Source organism: Hyla sarda, chromosome 1, assembly GCF_029499605.1.
Source record: "Hyla sarda isolate aHylSar1 chromosome 1, aHylSar1.hap1, whole genome shotgun sequence".
NCBI classification, from domain to species: Eukaryota; Metazoa; Chordata; class Amphibia; order Anura; family Hylidae; genus Hyla; species Hyla sarda.
In genome coordinates this window covers 484156108-484174026 of record NC_079189.1, presented here as the reverse complement: position 1 = coordinate 484174026, position 17919 = coordinate 484156108, and the positions used below count along the sequence as shown (strand labels likewise).

The 17919-nt window shown below is 38.2% G+C and overlaps 1 protein-coding gene across 4 annotated transcripts in view; it reads right to left on the bottom strand.

The window, feature by feature from the left end:
• Positions 1-10060: 10060 nt before the first annotated feature.
• The window catches only part of ZNF608 (zinc finger protein 608), a 75068-nt gene continuing 67209 nt past the window's right edge, over positions 10061-17919 (bottom strand). For 2 of the 4 annotated variants that reach the window (XM_056537333.1, XM_056537332.1), the window contains 5 exons: positions 16758-17166; positions 15974-16149; positions 15066-15219; positions 14243-14324; positions 10064-10305 (listed from right to left, as the gene is read on the bottom strand). In XM_056537333.1, coding sequence (XP_056393308.1) covers positions 10299-10305; positions 14243-14324; positions 15066-15219; positions 15974-16149; positions 16758-17166 — 828 coding nt within the window. In that variant the 3' untranslated portion in view covers positions 10064-10298. Of the gene's footprint in view, positions 10306-14238; positions 14325-15065; positions 15220-15973; positions 16150-16757; positions 17167-17919 lie in introns of those variants that run through there. The other 2 variants (XM_056537335.1, XM_056537334.1) reach the window with 2 other exon arrangements.

Sequence of the window (17919 nt, the reverse complement as noted above, 5' to 3'; positions counted from 1 at the left end):
AAGGGCAGATCTTATCCAGTCAGTTGAACTGCAATGAAATGTGTTAGCAGAAAATGGCATCATTTTGAAATAAAGTTTTTTTGCAAAATATTTTTTTTTCTTGGTGATTTTTTGTTTTCCATTTACTGTAAGAACTTGAAGGGTTAAACATCCCTGAGGGTGTTTGTTTATCTGGTTGATGTTGTGACACCTAGCTCTGGGCTGGTCAGCTGATCTTGTTAGTTCACCTGTGTGCTGCCTATTTAAACCTGCAATGTGTTTTCAGACCTCGCCGGCAAAAGAGTTTCTCTAGTAACTAGAGTTTGTATCTGTATTTCTGATTATTCTGGTATTTCTGACGTTTTGGCTTGGCATTCTGACTATTCTCCTGTTTTTTTATTCAGTAACTTTGATAACTCCTGGTATAGATTGGGCTAGTAGACTTTGACCTATTGTGAGCGTGTGTTTAGTTTTACTTTTGTTAGTTTGTGTCATTCTATACAGTATCCCAACTTCCGTCTGTTTTATAGTTTACTTTGTTGAAAGTGACTTCCATCACTTATCTAGGAAGGGACTGTCACCGTGGTTGTCGATCCGCTATTTAGGGCTGATAGGCAAGTAGGCAGGGATAGAGGGAGTGGGAGAGATTAGTACTGCATTCCTTCCCAGCCCAAACATGACATTTACTATCTCAAATTTAAAATAATACTGAAACTTTGCAGTTTTCAATTTAACCATTAAGGCTTACTAAGCTAAATAAGCTGAGACATTCTGTTGTGGATCCCAGCTTCCCCTCCACTGTGGAATATTCTCTGTACAGGCCACAGAGCATGCTTACAAACATGTCCCATACAAAAAATGAGGTCTGGAGACAGGGGGGGCTGACAACACTCAAGGCCCCCGGACCAAATAAAGCAAGGGTCCCCTGCGAGACTCTGCCCCTGGCTACACCCCTGTCCTGCCCCTATCCCACTCAAATCCCTCCTCATACCCCACCCCTACACACAAAATAAATATATAAGTGTATATATACAGGAATACATAGAGGTAGATACCATCTGTACACAGATCTGTATAGCATATAAGTGATTATGTACAGGGCCATAGAGGTAGAAACTATCTGTACACAGGATATATACACCATATCAGTGATTACAGTTGCATCTAGAGAACTCACATACATCTTTTCAGATCGGCGGCATCCTCTTTCCTTCTCCATTTGGATCAGACCGCCATGATGATTTCCTGCAGCCAAAACTCATCTCTTTGGCTTCTGCAGGACAAACATGTTAGACTCTGCATTTTTCCAGTGCAGTCTCCCCCTCTACACAATCTCCTCATCTATAGGCCCCAAACTGTTATTATGCCCCAAGGAGGGCTTGGTGTCCTGCACAGATACAGGAAGGTAGTAGGTAGGTAGAAAATTATGTAGTTAGGTAGCCAGAAATGTAGGTAGATAGAAAGCCAGATAGTTATTTAGCCAAGTATGCAGGTAGGTATGTAATTAGGTATTTAGGTATTGTAGGTATCCAGATAGCTAGGCAGCAAGGTATGTAAGTAGGTAGTTCTGTAGCCAGGTATGTAAGTAGGTAATTAAGCAGCCATGTATGTAGGTATGTAGCTAATGTAGGTAGGTAGGTAGCAAGGTAGTGAGACAGCCAGGTATGTAGTTATGTAGCTAGCTAGGTAGTTAGGAGGCCAGGTAGGTAGATAGGTAGTTAATTAGCCAGGTATGCAGGTAGGTATGTATTTAGGTATCCAGGTATTTAGGTATCCAGGTAGACAGGTATGAAAGTAGGTAGTTCTGTAGCAGGGATGTAGGTAGGTAATTAGGCAACCAGGTATGTAGGTAACCAGGTATGTAGGTACAGAAACACAAATAGACAAAAAGCGCTTCCTTGTGCAGGATCACCAGAGATGGGATGAGAATTCTTGGAGGAAGGAAACGTGCTCACCTGGAAAGGTTGTGCAATTTCAGGCACAACACTTACAGAGGCATATCACAAAGAAGGTTGAGCTTCTGCAGCTTCCCACACCGAAGACATTGGCGTTACAAACGGATGAGGAGAGAAGGGTGAAACCGGGAAGTGGTGTCCGCGCTGCTGGAGATTTTGATGGAATCAGCATACATCTGAGGTCATCGGTAATATGGAAGTACTTTTATTATTCACTGTGTGAATATAATATAAGTACTTCCATATTACTGATGACCTCAGATGTATGCTGATTCCATCAAACTCTCCAGCAGTGCGGACACCACGGTTTCACCCTTCTCTCCTCATCCAGGTGTGTAGGTAGGTAGCTCAGTTTGTTTTTTAAGCATACTGTACCGCATTTTTCTGCCCTCATACATCTACGTACATCTAAGTAGTGTACTATTTTGTACCTGTTAATCTGTCAAGGGCCTAGATACTGTAAAAGTCAAGGCAAAAGTAATCACCGGCTGGTGTTTTACTAAAATATGTATTTTTTTTAAGCGTCCTGTACCACATTTTTCTGCCCTCATAAGTGCATACCACATACATATATCTAAGTGGTGTACAATTTTGTGCCTTTTAATCTGTCAGAGGCCTACATACTGGGAAAGGACAGCCAAAAGTAATCACCGGCTGGCGTTTTACTCAAATCATTTTTGAAGTTTACAGTAACGCATTTTTTTGCCCTCATAAGTGCATACCACATCCCTACATCTAAATAGTGTACTATGTTGTACCTGTTAATCTGTCAAGGGCCTACATATTGTGAAAGGACAGCCAAAAGTAATCACCGGCTGGTGTTTTACTCCAATATGTTTATTAAGCGTACTGTATCACATTTTTCTGCCCTCACAAGTGCATACCACATACCTATATCTCAGTAGTTTACTATTTTAAACCTGTTAATCTGTCTAGGACCAAGATACTGTGAAAATCTAGTCAAAAGTACTCACCGGCTGAGGAATTTACGCATATACTTTTCAAAGTGTTCTGTAGCGCATTTTTCTGCCCTCATATGTGCATACCACATACCTACATCTAAGTAGTGTACTATTTTATACCTGTTTATCTGTCAAGAGCCTAGATACTGTGAAACTCCAGGCAAAAGTACTCACCGTCTAGTGTTTTTAATCAAAAACTTTTTTAAGTGTACTGTAGTGCATTTTTCTGCCCTCATGAGTGCATACCACATGTCTACATCTAAGTGGTGTACTATTTTGTGCCTATTAATCTGTCAAGGGCCTACCTACTGGGAAAGGACAGCCAAAAGTAATCACCAGCTGGTGTTTTACGCAAATATATTTTGAAGCGTACAGTAGTGCATTTTTCTTCCCTCATAAGTGCATACCACATGCCTACATCTAAGTAGTGTACTATTTTGTACCTGTTAATCTGTCAAGGGCCTACATACAGTGAAAGGACAGACAAAACTAATCACCGACTGTTGTACAGCCCATCGTACAGCCCCTTATTTGTTTATAGACTACATTATCAAATGAAAATATATTATGATTTAAAGTAAATTTTATAGAATCAAGTAAAAACTGAGATTGGGTGTCTCATATGAATTCGTCCAGTTCTAATGAAAATTTTTAATTGCACTAAGCCCCTTTTCTTCTAAAATGTTCGAATAGAGAGAACTCGCATCTAGAGTTAAAAAAACAAAATCCCCTTCAATAGGTAGATTATACAACTTGTTAATTAACTGGGTGGAATCCTTCAAGTAATCATGTAAATGCAACACATAATGCTGTAGAAATAAATCTACATAATGGAAAAGGTGACAGGTTCTTGCATTCATTGCTGAACTTATAGGTCTTCCAGGTGGTTTCTTTATATCCTTATGGACCTTGGGCAGATATTAGAAGGTCGGTAGAGACAACTGCTTAATCTGTAAAAATGCTTTTTTTTTTTTATTGAGAACATTGTTTTGTATAGCAGCCTGTATCAGGGTATTGTATTCTTTATAAAACTCCATAGAAGAGTCAGAGGGAAGAGTCACATAAGATTCCTGATCTCACAAGATGTGAAGGGCTTCTTCTATGTAGTCACATCTATTCAAAATGACTGTCCTGCCACCTTTGTCGGTAGGCCTAATTATAATTCCATTGTTATTTTTAAGGGACTTTAAACCTAGCCATTCTTTCTTGGTAAGATTATAATGTTTAGATAGTATAGGAATTTCATTGATTTAACGAAAATCATCACTCACCATGGCAAAAAATGTTTCAATGAAATTGCCACGTGAGCATAGTGGGTAAAATGATGACATTGGATGAACATCAACATGTTCAAAGTTTTCACTAACAGTAACTGACTAATTCCCATCAGAATCTTCAGTCTTACGGAATTTTGGATCTTGAATTGAAAAATGCCTGGCCAATGTAAGTTTTCGTACAAATGAAAGGCCCTTTGACAAATGAAAGGCCCTTTTACATTTTCGCCCAAAATGTAATCAGATAAATTGAATTATTTCACCGTATTCTCAGTTACTATTTTATGTTGTCCCTTTCATCTGTACCTGCTTAGTGCCGAAATCGTGGTTCGTTGTTTCACCCATTCTCCTCTGGCCTTTGACACAACAAGGTATTTTTGCCACCACTACTGCCGCTCACTGCATCTTTCCTCTTTTTCAGACCATTCTCTGTAAACCATTCTCTGATTGTTGTGTGTTAAAATCCAAGTAGATCAGCAGTTTCTGAAATACTCAGACCAGCCGTCTGGCACCAACAACTATGCCACATTCAAAGTCACTTAAATGCCCTTTCTTCCCCATTTTGGCGCCATTTTGTCACATTAGCAAGTTGTCTCGACCAAGTTGCTTCCATGTGATTGGCTGTTTAGCTATTTGTGTTAACAAGCAATTGAACAGGTGTACCTAAAAAAGTGGCTAGTAAGTGTAAATCAACTACAATACAAACCTTAAATGCCACAGTATAACTGCAATTGCAAGTAAAAGTCACTCTTTTCAGTGATATGATGAAATTATATTAAGAGCTAAGCATTTCAAAGCTATATACAACATGCACTGAGAAATGACAGAAAAAAGATTATTTTTTTCCCCTGAAATTCTTTTGTGATTTATACGGTCAGATGCAGGCACAGTGAGCAAAACCTATAAAACTAATCATAAAGATTGATTCATAGGCATATGTGTCCAAATTTCTAAAAGCAATGCAATAAAACCTTTATATAAGCAAAGAACAAGTACAGCTATTGCAGTGGCCTTTATGACTTGTTAACATTTGCTTTTCTTAACCTTTACAGTTCACTTGACTACCTGAAAGCCTAAAAATTAACACTGCAGGTTTACAACATGAATATTTAGATTTGATATTGAAAATAAAAAAAATATAGAAAAGGCAGCGATGTAACACAAAGGGATACATCAGTGCTTGCTGAAATGTGAAAATAGCATGGAAGCACTTAGATGTAGTTGGCAGCTGTCCAGTACTGCATATCATGGGGAGCCAATAAAAAAGAAACTGTAACTGGCTTTAGATATTAATAGCAACATACAACTTCTGTACAATACTATCTTTCTAAATATTTATGGAGATTAATATTTTGGGGTATATTGTGATTCCATATCTTCCACTGAAAAAGCCATAAATAGTTAAATGTATGAGATAAATTATTCTATACACAACAAGCTGGCAAATTGATCCTAGCTGTTACATAACAGCTAGACAGCCAGTGGTTTACTGTAGATCACTGTAGATCACCAAAGGGTTCCATAGCCATTGAAGAGTTATAGATACTAAAATGATTCAAAGTGAAAGCTGTCTGAAACTGCCTATAGCTGTATATGTACCAAAAAGGCTTTTCAATGCATTGTTTGCCACATGGGCATAAAAATCTAATCTAATCTAAATCTAATCTAATCTAGTTTCCAATTAATATCCTTAAATGGTCACTCTCATAAAAAAATTTTTTATTGCACTCCTTATGGTACATTAAAAATATTTCTAATATGCTTTGTTTAAAAAAAAATGAAGTTTTTTATGTTTTATTTGTGCTTAAAAAAGCTCAAGAGCATATTTTCCCCCATCTCATACACAGACTTTGGACCAAAGCCCAAACACAGGAAGTGCAACCTGAAATGCTGAGGGGGGGGGGGGGGGGTTTCCAGCCTCATCCAATCATAGCTCCTCTCAGACTTAACTGCCATATGCTGTTGGTTGGACACCCCCCTCAGCACTCCAGGCTGCACTTCCTTCCTGTGTTTGGGCTTCGGTCCAAAGTCTTGGTATGAGATGGGGGAAAATGTGCTCTTGAGCTTTTTTAAGCACAAATAAAACATAGAAAACTTCATTTTTTTTAAACAAAGTATATTAGAATTTTTTTTATTCACCATAAGGAGTGCAATAGCAAAAATTAGTTTTAATGAGAGTTACCATTTAACTTAAAGGAAAACATTAACCCGTTCACCCACACTAAACCAAATACATTTGGTTATAGTGCGGGCAAACAGGAGGGCGAGGCGAGATCTCTGACTTATGTAAATACCTGCCGGCGGCCCGCCTCCAGCACGCAATTTACCAAAGACAGAAGAGGATCCTCAGAGAGACGGGGCGCCGGACTGCAGGTATGTATATAAGTCAAAGACCCCACAGGGTTCTTCAGAATAAAGATTAGGTGTCATTTTTACCAAAAAGTGCACTGCGTAGAATTGGAAGCTCCCAAAAGTTACAAATTGGCGTTTTCTATCAATTTTGCCCCACAAATATATTTTATCTGGTTTAGCCATAGATTTTGTGGTAAAATGATTGATGGTATTACAAAGTACAATTGGTGGCACAAAAAAACAAGCCCTAATATCAATCTGTAGGGGGAAAATTGACAGCATTATGATTTTTAGAAGGTGAGGAGGTAAGAAAGGGCAAAAATGAAAAATGGCCCGGTCCTTAAGGGGTTATTAACAAAGGCTTTTGTACAAAGTATTTAAAAAATATCAGTCACTATCATCAATTTGTTAATAACATCATGTTAATATCACCTTTGGAAATACATTGTTACGCCTAGCGCTCCGGGTCCCCGCTCCTCCCCGGAGCGCTCACGGCGTCTTTCTCCCTGCAGCTCCCCGGTCAGTCCCGCTGACCGGGAGCGCTGCACTGTCATGGCCGTTGGGGATGCGATTCGCACAGCGGGACGCGCCCACTCGCGAATCGCATCCCAGGTCACTTACCCGTTCCCGTCCCCTGCTGTCATGTGCTGGCGCGCGCGGCTCCGCTCTCTAGGGCGCGCGCGCGCCAGCTCCCTGAGACTTAAAGGGCCAGTGCACCAATGATTGGTGCCTGGCCCAATCAGCTTAATTGGCTTCCACCTGGTCCCTGACTATATCTAACCTCCTCCCATGCACTTCCTTGCCGGATCTTGTTGCCCTTGTGCCTAGTGAAAGCGTTTTGTGTGTCTAAAGCCTGTGTACCAGAACTTCTGCTATCCACCCTGACTACGAACCTTGCCGCCTGCCCCCGACCTTCTGCTACGTCCGACCTTGCTTCTGTCTACTCCCTTGTACCTCGCCTATCAGCAGCAGTCAGAGAGGTGAGCCGTTGCTAGTGGATACGACCTGGTCACTACCGCCGCAGCAAGACCATCCCGCTTTGCGGCGGGCTCTGGTGAAAACCAGTAGTGACTTAGAACCGGTCCACTAGCACGGTCCACGCCAATCCCTCTCTGGCACAGAGGATCCACCTCCTGCCAGCCGGCATCGTGACATACATTTAGTGCAAAAAATGGTGATGTGTTCAATATTTGTTTTACCCCTGTATATTGCATCTTAAACATGGGCATGCAAAGCTTATATTTTTTTTTTTTAAAGACAGCAGAAAAAAAATGCATTTTAATGCCTTTAACCTTCATGTATTGTATAATTTGTTTTTTCAGCAACAAGGATAGCAGAACAAAGATTGCTTCATGCAAAGACACAGTTATTGGAGTCATTGGAGAAGAACCCATTAGGATAAATAGCAAAGCTTTGTTTGCTACCATGGGAACATTTTGCTGTATACAAAATATCCCTACATGCAAGGCTGACAGTGAAATTGATAATTATTTATTTAGCTATGCAAAGGAAACAAATAATCTTATATATTATCATTTAGCTTTAAGCAACCTGTGCATATTAGATTTCTTTGGGGGGGGGGGGTTCTCCTAATTTTGGTGTAAAAAAAGGGTCAATGGGGGATGTCTAAAGAATTTAGAGCCACTTTTTTTTTACTTTAGCACACTTTTAGCACCACATATTCAGATATTTAGCACCAGATTTAGCACCCCGTTAGTCAATTTTTTTTAAAGGGCGTGGTTAGGACATTGTTGGGCTTTTTGTGCTATTAACACCCTATTTTAAAAAGTTTAGCACCACTTTCTGGTGCACAAAGTGTAACAGTTGATATCAGGTATACTTGATGTTGAATTATTTGCTATTTGTGCTGTTTGCCCAAAATTTTTTAAAACCAATCCCACTTCTGAAAATTAGGCTCAATTAGCACTCTATGAGGCGCAAAATAAAGAGTTCTAATAACACAAGTCTTAAATATTCCCCCCCAATATGTCTAGTTTCCACATTACCAACCCCAGTATTCTGGGGGAAGAAACACTTTAAATTCTGGGAGTTAGTAAAGATAAGAGAAATAAGGTTAAAGAAAAGGGAAAAGTAATAAATAGGGGGAATGGTAAGGAAGAGAAGGGAGAGGAAAAGAAGAGTTGGTTGCTTAAAGTATCAGAAAGAAGAATATTAAAGAAAACATAATTTCAAAAGCTTCTCTGGGGAAAAGGCCAGTTTAGAAATTCCCAATAGTTATAAACTTGAGTTTCTCGGATTGTAGAGGTTGCGAAAATAAGTCAAGTTGGTTATTTTCTGGTCTCTCCGCTCTTGTATTCATGGTCATACTTTGGATTGTGGTTCATAGACAATAAAAGATGTTATTTGCAGGGTATGCTCAAGTAAGGGTGGGGCTACAGATAGTTTCTTCATCTTACCAATAGAAGTTCAGGTCACCGATCAAGGCAAGAGTCAATTTGCCAATTCAATGTTGTTTAAAACTTACATTTTCCTTGTCTAGAAGGACAACCTTTACAGACCAACCATAAACGGGAATATGTTCCAAATGCATCTATCTATAATATGTTGCTTATTAGAGAATGCCAAGAATGCCAGAGGTATATCCAGCACCATACCCAGTGTACATCTTATTGTTTTTAAACATTTTCCGAGGAAACAAATTTTTAAACATTCAAGAACATGACCACAATAGACAAGACTTTACAAAAACAACTTCTTTTATTCTGATTGCCAAATTATTTAAGGCAGGTATAAAAAGAAAGCATTCAATATACATTTTACATAAAATAAACTAGATTACAGCATAAAACAAGTAACCAGGCAATGGCATTATATTCTCTTTTCTAAAACTGGATAATTGTAAACATTAAAAAAGACTGCAGGACTATTCAAGTAATAGAACAATCACAGATGTCTTGTGGTATGCAGGTTTTCAGGTTATTTGTCATTCAAGATTAAAAGAGACATTTTATTATTCACAGATGTTCATTATTTACTTATTTTAATTTATACATTATGTACAACCCTTGTATTTACTTTAATTGTGGTACTGGCAACCCCATGCCTTCCATATGTATATTTTCACAATACACAATTACAATAAAACAATTATTACAGTAACATTTTACACTGATGCATCTTAAAGGGAGCCACCAAATAGACATCTACATTGTACCAAAGTATCGTCATTACAGCCTGCTTCTTACAGCCTATGGCCAATATGATTAGTTTCTGCAAATTTCAGGCACATGGATACATAACATTATTTACATTATAAGGAAAAATAATTGACAGCCATTTGTAGTAAACACTATTCAACATGACAAATACATTTTACTGGTTGGTGTGCAGTTTAGCAGCAGACCCTACACATGTGCGAGCCTGGTTACTGATACAAAAAAATTTAAAGAATATATATTTATATATTTATATTTATTTGTGTGCATGTTAATATACAAAACAAGATTGTGAGCAGGACCATATATATATATATATATATATATATATATGTATATATATATATATATATATGTATATATATATATATATATGTATATATATCTCACCCACAAACATCTAATTACAGTAACATGTTACTCTGTTATAAAAAGAAAAATCTGAAATTTACAAAAAGAAAGAAATGAAGAAAAAAATGAAATATTTTTTTTTGCCTGCCACTTAGGCATTCTTATATCAACACCATGGAACTGATGTCTGTAATAAATTGCTCTTCCATGTGATCCAGTCACATGATTTAATGTACATTTTCAATGTATTCATTCCCTGAAAAAAAAAGAGAAAGAAAAGATGGGTTTACTATACATGTCTTGCAGACAATACATTCAATATCACTTGATCTCTTAATATTCACACTGGCAGCACATCATTTCTTTGCCTTCCATCTAAATAAACATCATTTATGTAAAGGTTTAGAAGTACATTCACTGCTGTCTCTTGGGTGCCCTTTACTCAGTGATAACTTCAGACTTATAAGGTTTCATTGTGGAAATAGTTCCCATCTTAGATACAAAATCTGTGTAATGTAACCTACTGGTCTTGTAAATGCATGTGACGAAAATCCAAGGGGGACATTTATCAATGTTTGTTTATATTCCTTTTTTTTTGTAAATTTCTCCTTACAATTTTTTTTGCTTATGTGCAACTTAATTATCTACTGGTTAATAAATTTCTTTCACATAAGCAATTTTTTTTTTTTTTGCTTTGGTGGTGGCCTTTTCTGCTCCATGTAAATTTAGTAGTTTTTTTTCATGCAATACAACTTTTTTGCAACTTTCACAGTTAATAAATCTCTGAACACTGCAAGTCAAAAATCACTTTTTGCTTTGGTAAGCAAGTTTCTTTCTTTTTTTTTTTTTGCTTAGGGCACATCACAAAGCCGCACAAAAAAATAGAGATGTCCCATTTGTGACTTTTTTTTGCGACAATAAGCAAAAAACACATACTAAATGCTTTGATAAATGTCCCCCCTAAGACTGTTCAAGATCAAACAGCAGAGAAAGGTTTCAGCTTGACATTTAACTAAAAGGATGTAAAGTAGAGACATTTCTTATTTAAGTAAGTAAAATAGTGTAACTAATGGCTTTAAGGCTTCAATTGGGTCCCTTTTTCTGCACTATACATTATAGCCCAGATTTACTAAAACTGTCTAATTATTTTTGTAAATTTAGACTAGACAGTCTTAGGGTACATTCCCACGAGTGGATCCTGAGTGCGTATTACACTGTGGATCTGCAGCTGAAGGACCACTGTATGCTGCCTTTACAGGTGCCTGCTCGGAGCGGCAATCTGCCGATACGAGCAGACACACTGCGATGTGCGAGTCACCTTGTGCATGCGCAGTATACTCACACATCGCTGCTGCTCTCGGCCTAGCTCAGGAAGCAGGGGAGCCGCGATGTGTGCGAGTACACAACGCATGCGCGGCAACTCGCACATCGCAGCAGTGTGTCTGCTCGTAGCGGCGTATTGCCACTCCAAGAAGGCACATCTAAAGGCACCCTGTAGGGGTCCTTCAGGAGTGGATCTGCAGCGTAAAATCTGCTGTGGATCCACTTGTCTGAATGTACCCTTAAGCTATGTTCTCACATTTTGGCCTTTAGGTTAGTATTTTAATCAGTATTTTTAACCACAACCTATGTGCCCATCTATTGCATTTTTATTTTATGTTATTATTTAACTGTTTGTAATCAATGCATTTGGGGTTATATCTTTAATATGAAATGGAGTTTCTTAACTCCAGTCCAGAAGCACCTCAAATAGATCATGATTTAAGGGTTTCCTATAGAGAAAACACAAATTTTTGCATTTATACCAGCTGACCATTACTGTTTACACTAGAAACATACTGTATATACTCGAGTATAAGCCGACCCGAATATAAGCCGAGGCCCCTCATTTTACCCCAAAATACCCCCTATAAGCCTAAGGCGGGAAATACATCACACCCCTATGTAATCATCCAGACCCCCGTCATCATCACCACCCTTCATCAGTGGTCTTCAACCTGCGGACCTCCAGATGTTGCAAAACTACAACTCCCAGCAAGCCAGGACAGCCATCGGCTGTCCAGGCATGCTGGGAGTTGTAGTTTTGAAACCTCTGGAGGTCCCCAGGTTTAAGACCACTGCGGCCTTCGTCATCATCCCTCCCCCCTTTATCATCACCGCCTGTCAATCCCTTCATCAGTGGTCTTCAACCTGTGGACCTCCAGATGTTGCAAAACTACAACTCCCAGCATGCCTGGACAGCCATCGGCTCTCCGGGCATGCTGGGTGTTGTAGTTTTGAAACCTCTGGAGGTCTGCAGGTTGAAGACCACTGCAGCCTTCGTCATCATCCAGCCCCCCCCCCCCCCCTTTGTTTTGTACTCACCTCCCCTCGGCGGGAAGTTAGGGTGAGCTGGTCCGGGCCATCTATGCTGCAGGGACCTTCCGGTGGGGATGGTTAGTCGTTGCGGGCTGTCCATTTTTCCCAGGGGGCCTTTTCACCCGGACCCAGTGATGTTTCCTTGACGACGACGCACAGGGACGTTGCGCATGAACGTCCCTGTGCAACGTCGTCAAGTCAACATCACTACTCTGGGGCCGGGCCCGAAGCACGGAGAAGAGGCCCCCCCGGTGAAAATGGACAGCCCACAATGACTAATCCTCCCCACCGGACGGTCCCTGCTGCATAGATGGCCCGGACCAGCTCACCCTAACTTCCCTCCGAGAGGAGGTGAGTACAAAACAAAAGGGGGGGGGGGCTGGATGATGACGAAGGCCGCAGTGGTCTTCAACCTGCGGACCTCCAGAGGTTTCAAAACTACAACACCCAGCATGCCCTGAAAGCCAATGGCTGTCCGGGCTTGCTGGGAGTTGTAGTTTTGCAACATCTGGAGGTTCGCAGGTTGAAGACCACTGATGAAGGGATTGACAGGCGAAGAGTTCACTCGAGTATAAAACGAGGGGGCGTTTTCAGCACAAAAAATCGTGCTGAAAAACTCGGCTTATACTCAAGTATATACAGTACCTCGAGCATTGTTTTTTATGTTGTCTGTAGACATAGATTGGTAGATTAGTTAGCTTGAGAAGCAGAAAAAAAACCTGTCAGTAAGTCCATGGGGCCCTCATATTTTGCCCCCCTGTATGGGGCCTGTATCTCCCTGGGAATGCAGCATCACAACCCCCACACAAACCTTCGGCTGGCACACCCCCTCCATATATGTCTATGAGAGAGCCTAAGATAGTTTAATGGCTCTCCCATGGAGATATATATGGAGGGGGTGTTGGCTGTCGCTTCGTGCAGGGGTCATTACTCTGCATTCCCAGGGAGAGCCACAGCCCTGTGCAGGAGATTGTGGGGGTCACAGTGGTCGGACCCCCTTGATCTAAAAATTATCTATCCACAGGAGCTTTTTGGCATGATATATCTCCTTTAAGAGGTGCATTGGTACTGAGTTTATGATAAAAGTTATCAATACTGTATTAAATAGTCAGTCTGCTGTTCTTTTTGCTTTCTTTCAGGCAAAATATTAGCTAATCTTTTATGACTAGATGATGATCATAAATTACAGTTGTGGGTAACCTACTTATCACAGAAACAGTATATACAGATGCATTACATCAAATGAGTACAAACTACACATAGGGAACTTTTAAGCATTTCTTATAACAGTAGCTCAAATTACAGCTTCATAAATGGTTTCAGTTTCCAAGGAAACTCAAATTATGTAAGGTTTGCTTTAGAAAGGCCTTAATTTATTATAAGGCAAGATGTGGACTAGGATAAAAAGATGTCCTTGACAGGGATCACTGGCTATATTTTACTTTACAAAGCTCGCTGCCACTAGATAAATCGTACATTGACATTCCTAAAAAGGAAGAAGAAATCAAATCAAAATGTGCTCATTAGCATCTCCGCGATGTCTGAATGCCTCCAATTGGCAATGAAAAGATAGAATAAATGAGCAGACAGATGAAAATTGGATTTTATTAATTTACCTGTCAAATTCCCAATACTGAAAAGTTCCACCACTCATAAGTCTGTAGGTTCATGTATGAATAAGTGAGTGTGTACAATATATATATATATATATATATATATATATATAGATAGATAGATATGTATATATATATATGTATATATATATATATATATATATATATATATATATATATGATACACACACAACGTTGTTTATTAGGATACACTCTATTTACCTTCTTTGTGTAGGAAACATACCGGATGCAGATGCCTGAGCAGCCACTTGCTGAGTGGCAACAAGGGTAGCAGAGGTCAACCCTAGAGGAAAAGCCCCATGTGAGAACATTCACTTGAATGCAGTGCACATGCATCACAAACTCTGTCCCTTTTTTTTTAACATATAGAATAGTAACACCCTTAACAGGAATAAAGTACAGACATGTGTAAAATGAGGCTGGGGGGCTTTGGAAAACTTTGTTTTTGGCTAGGTTAAATGACTGTTTGACTAGGTTAAAGCCATGACAATCAAATGTGAAAAATGGGGTTATGCACGTTGTTTGATAACATGGCTATAATATGGTATTTCATCGGAAAAAAATAAAGTCTTTTGTTTAAGAAAGCACTTTTTGAAATGTCTATGCATCTGGGGGACAATTTCATTTTTAAAATTTCTCTTATTTTGTGTATGCAGAGTACTAAGTATTTTGTAAAATAGTCCTTTAATGTCTTGAGCAGCCTGTGCCATAATGTGGAGTATTATGTTTGAATAGAGAAGAAATAACTATATTGTGGCTTAAAACAATCGAAAAAAATTCATAGGCAAGGTAATACAAATGCAATCTCAGGCAAGGTAACACAAATGCCTTTCGAGCTCAAAAGGCAATTTACTCTGCTTCGTGCACTATTGGCAACATACACACAATTAGATATGGATGGTGTTTTACAGTGAGATTTTTTTGAACACTGGTAAGACAGAACCAGAAACAATTGGAAACCACTTATAATAAATTAAACTGATTTGTGAAGGACCACAAATTTAGAAAATAAATGGACACCAACCTTGAAATGGATCATACTGCCCAGGTATCAGGGGATATCCCATGCCAACATGTGTGTGATGATGTGTATGGAGATGCCGTTGGTTAAAAGGAGAATGTCGGTCCCTTTCTCTCTCACTCTCTCGTTCTCTTTCAGTAGAAGCTTTTTCTGCCAGCTGTATAAGCAAAAGAACATTTAAGTATACCATATTACCATGACAGATCAATCCCATAGAAATACAGTGTTTAAAAAACTATTTCTGCCATTGGTTAACATGAAATAATCTGTTAATATACATTGAGATCATCCCATTTATAAATTCTTATGAATTCTTCAAATACTATGTGACACTCAGTCTACTATAAACTTGGCCATCAAAACAGATTTCCAACAAAAAGTGATTTATATTTTCTTTTGCATAATATGAATCTGCCCACACACTGATATGGGGACAATAGAGTTTTCAACAACTGTCATTCTGTCTAAATAGTATCTTAAGGGAAAAAGCTCAGACGACAATGTTGATCACTGTTTATTCATATTAAAATATTAAATTGTCTGCTCTGTTAGAGTAAATAAGAATGTAGTACATATGACTAAATAGATTACAATTTTGGTAAATTACCATTTAAGAAATTATATATGTTGTGGTGATCACACAACGTATGAATGAGAGACTTTTGAAGACTTAAAGTCAATGAACTGAAAACTTTTAACCAATGTTTACAATTTTATAATTTAAAAATGTTGATAAATAAATCTTTTTGCCAATTCTCAAATACACAGAGATTTCCAATAATTTTACTCTTTGAACAAAAAATCCATTCAAAACAAATATCTAGATTTAAATATTTGTAGATTATATTAACATAAATAATATATACCATTGATAAAGATTGTCAACAAATGAACAGAGAAAAAGGACTTACCGCTGGGGACTTGGTGCGATACTGATTTGCGTGCTGCTGCAGTAAATCTAGTGCTTTAGATTCAGAAGATGATTTGGAGTTAATGCTGGGGCTGGTGCTGGCTTTCTCAGGTTCATCTCTTCCTGACACCTTCCCATAAACATTGTAGTGAGGAAAGCCTGGAGAAAGGTATGCTCCTGTGCACAAAAAAGTTAACAAAAATGCGTAATTATTAATTGACGGAAATAATATGATTTAAGGTTGTATGAACTTTTTGACATATTTAAAATTTGACATTAATCACATTTTATTTTATGTTGGATACTGCAAACAATGCCAATCGTACGTGATACATATACAATCACAATATTCTAAATGTCTGACAATTTTTGTCTTCATATTTTAAAAAAAGGACAAGAATGTCTGGATGACCAATACTATAAAGTAGAAACACATGAGAGAACTAGGCATTTCTTTTTAGGCTATTGAAAGACAATTTAGAACATCTTCTGCTGTTCATGCATATGACAGACAATTAAATAAAAGCTTGATTTGCAGGCTTGGATCTTTTAATAGTGGATAAGTAGAACTTTACTTTTTTTTAATCGTTTGCTACTGTTCATTGCTTTGAGTATTTGAGTTATACTTATAACGTTCATATTAAAGTGTACTATAAAAGAAAGTATCAGAAAACATAAATAATTCTCCTACAGAAGAGTACAACAAAAGTCCATTATTTCTGTAATATGACTAAAACAATTAGCTTCATTTTTGTTATACATGTATAGGCAGAAACAAGACTCACCTGGATAACCATGCATTAAAACTGGAGACACTGCACGATAGGCTGGATGATTCGGGTCATACATCTGTGTATATGGGTAGGCATGCAAATATTGAATATAAGACTGATGCTGCTGACTCATAGGTGATGATACAGCAACTCTTGCATTTCTTGAATCCTTCCAATTTACAGGAGTTTTCCGATCATCATTTTTATTCTTGTTATCTTCTACTAACTGAGTATCTTGGCGCTTGACCTCTTTGGCCTCCTCTTTTGTGACTTGTAATGGAACTGGTATTACAGTTTCTTTATGAGGAGTCTTTATGTTTTCCTCTTTTATTTTTTTCTCTCGTTCTATTTCCTCAGCTTTTTGCTGCTCAAGATACTTTGACTGGTAAATGTAATGATGCCATGATCGGGAATCAGACTCCTTGAAAAAAAAGAAGATATGCTTAGAGGAAATGTTTTATTAGAAAATGAACTATTGTTTAAATATGTTTTGATGTTAAACACATTTTTTGCTGGTTCTTTCAATAGCTATATTAAAAAAAAATTACGATATACAGCACTGTTCACTTAATTTACTTAATTGTCGGCCACATGTTTACAAAGGACAGATGACTTGTGGACAGATGACTGGGTCTTTCACATGGGGCCATAGTCAGTTTGTTCATCACTCATGTTAAAGGTCATTCACACTTTTATGTAAATACCCTCTGGATCCACCACTGATCATAGTTGATGGCCACAGCTCATCTCCTCTCACTCCCTACAAATTGAATTCTGCACATGCCATAGAATATGCCTAGAATGTTCTTCTATGGAAGACAATAGGTTATCTCCAGGCTACATAGCAAAGCAAATCTAGACAACTCTTTAAATTAAGCAAAGACATAAATCTTGTGTAGATACCATTAAGCAATACATCATTACTCATCCTGCTCAAAGAACACATTACACTCCTGCCCAAAATGTTTTTCATTAGGTTTTACAAGTTAGGTATAACTGGATACATATAATGAATGAGCATTCTAGATTGAGAGAGTTATGCTTTATGTTACACTTTCTCTTACTATGTGTAGAAGTCCACAGAACATTGATATCTAACCTGCATTCTATAGAAAATAAATAGTAAATTCAAACAGGGAATAAACGTTTCATATCATAGCTACCAAATAACTGA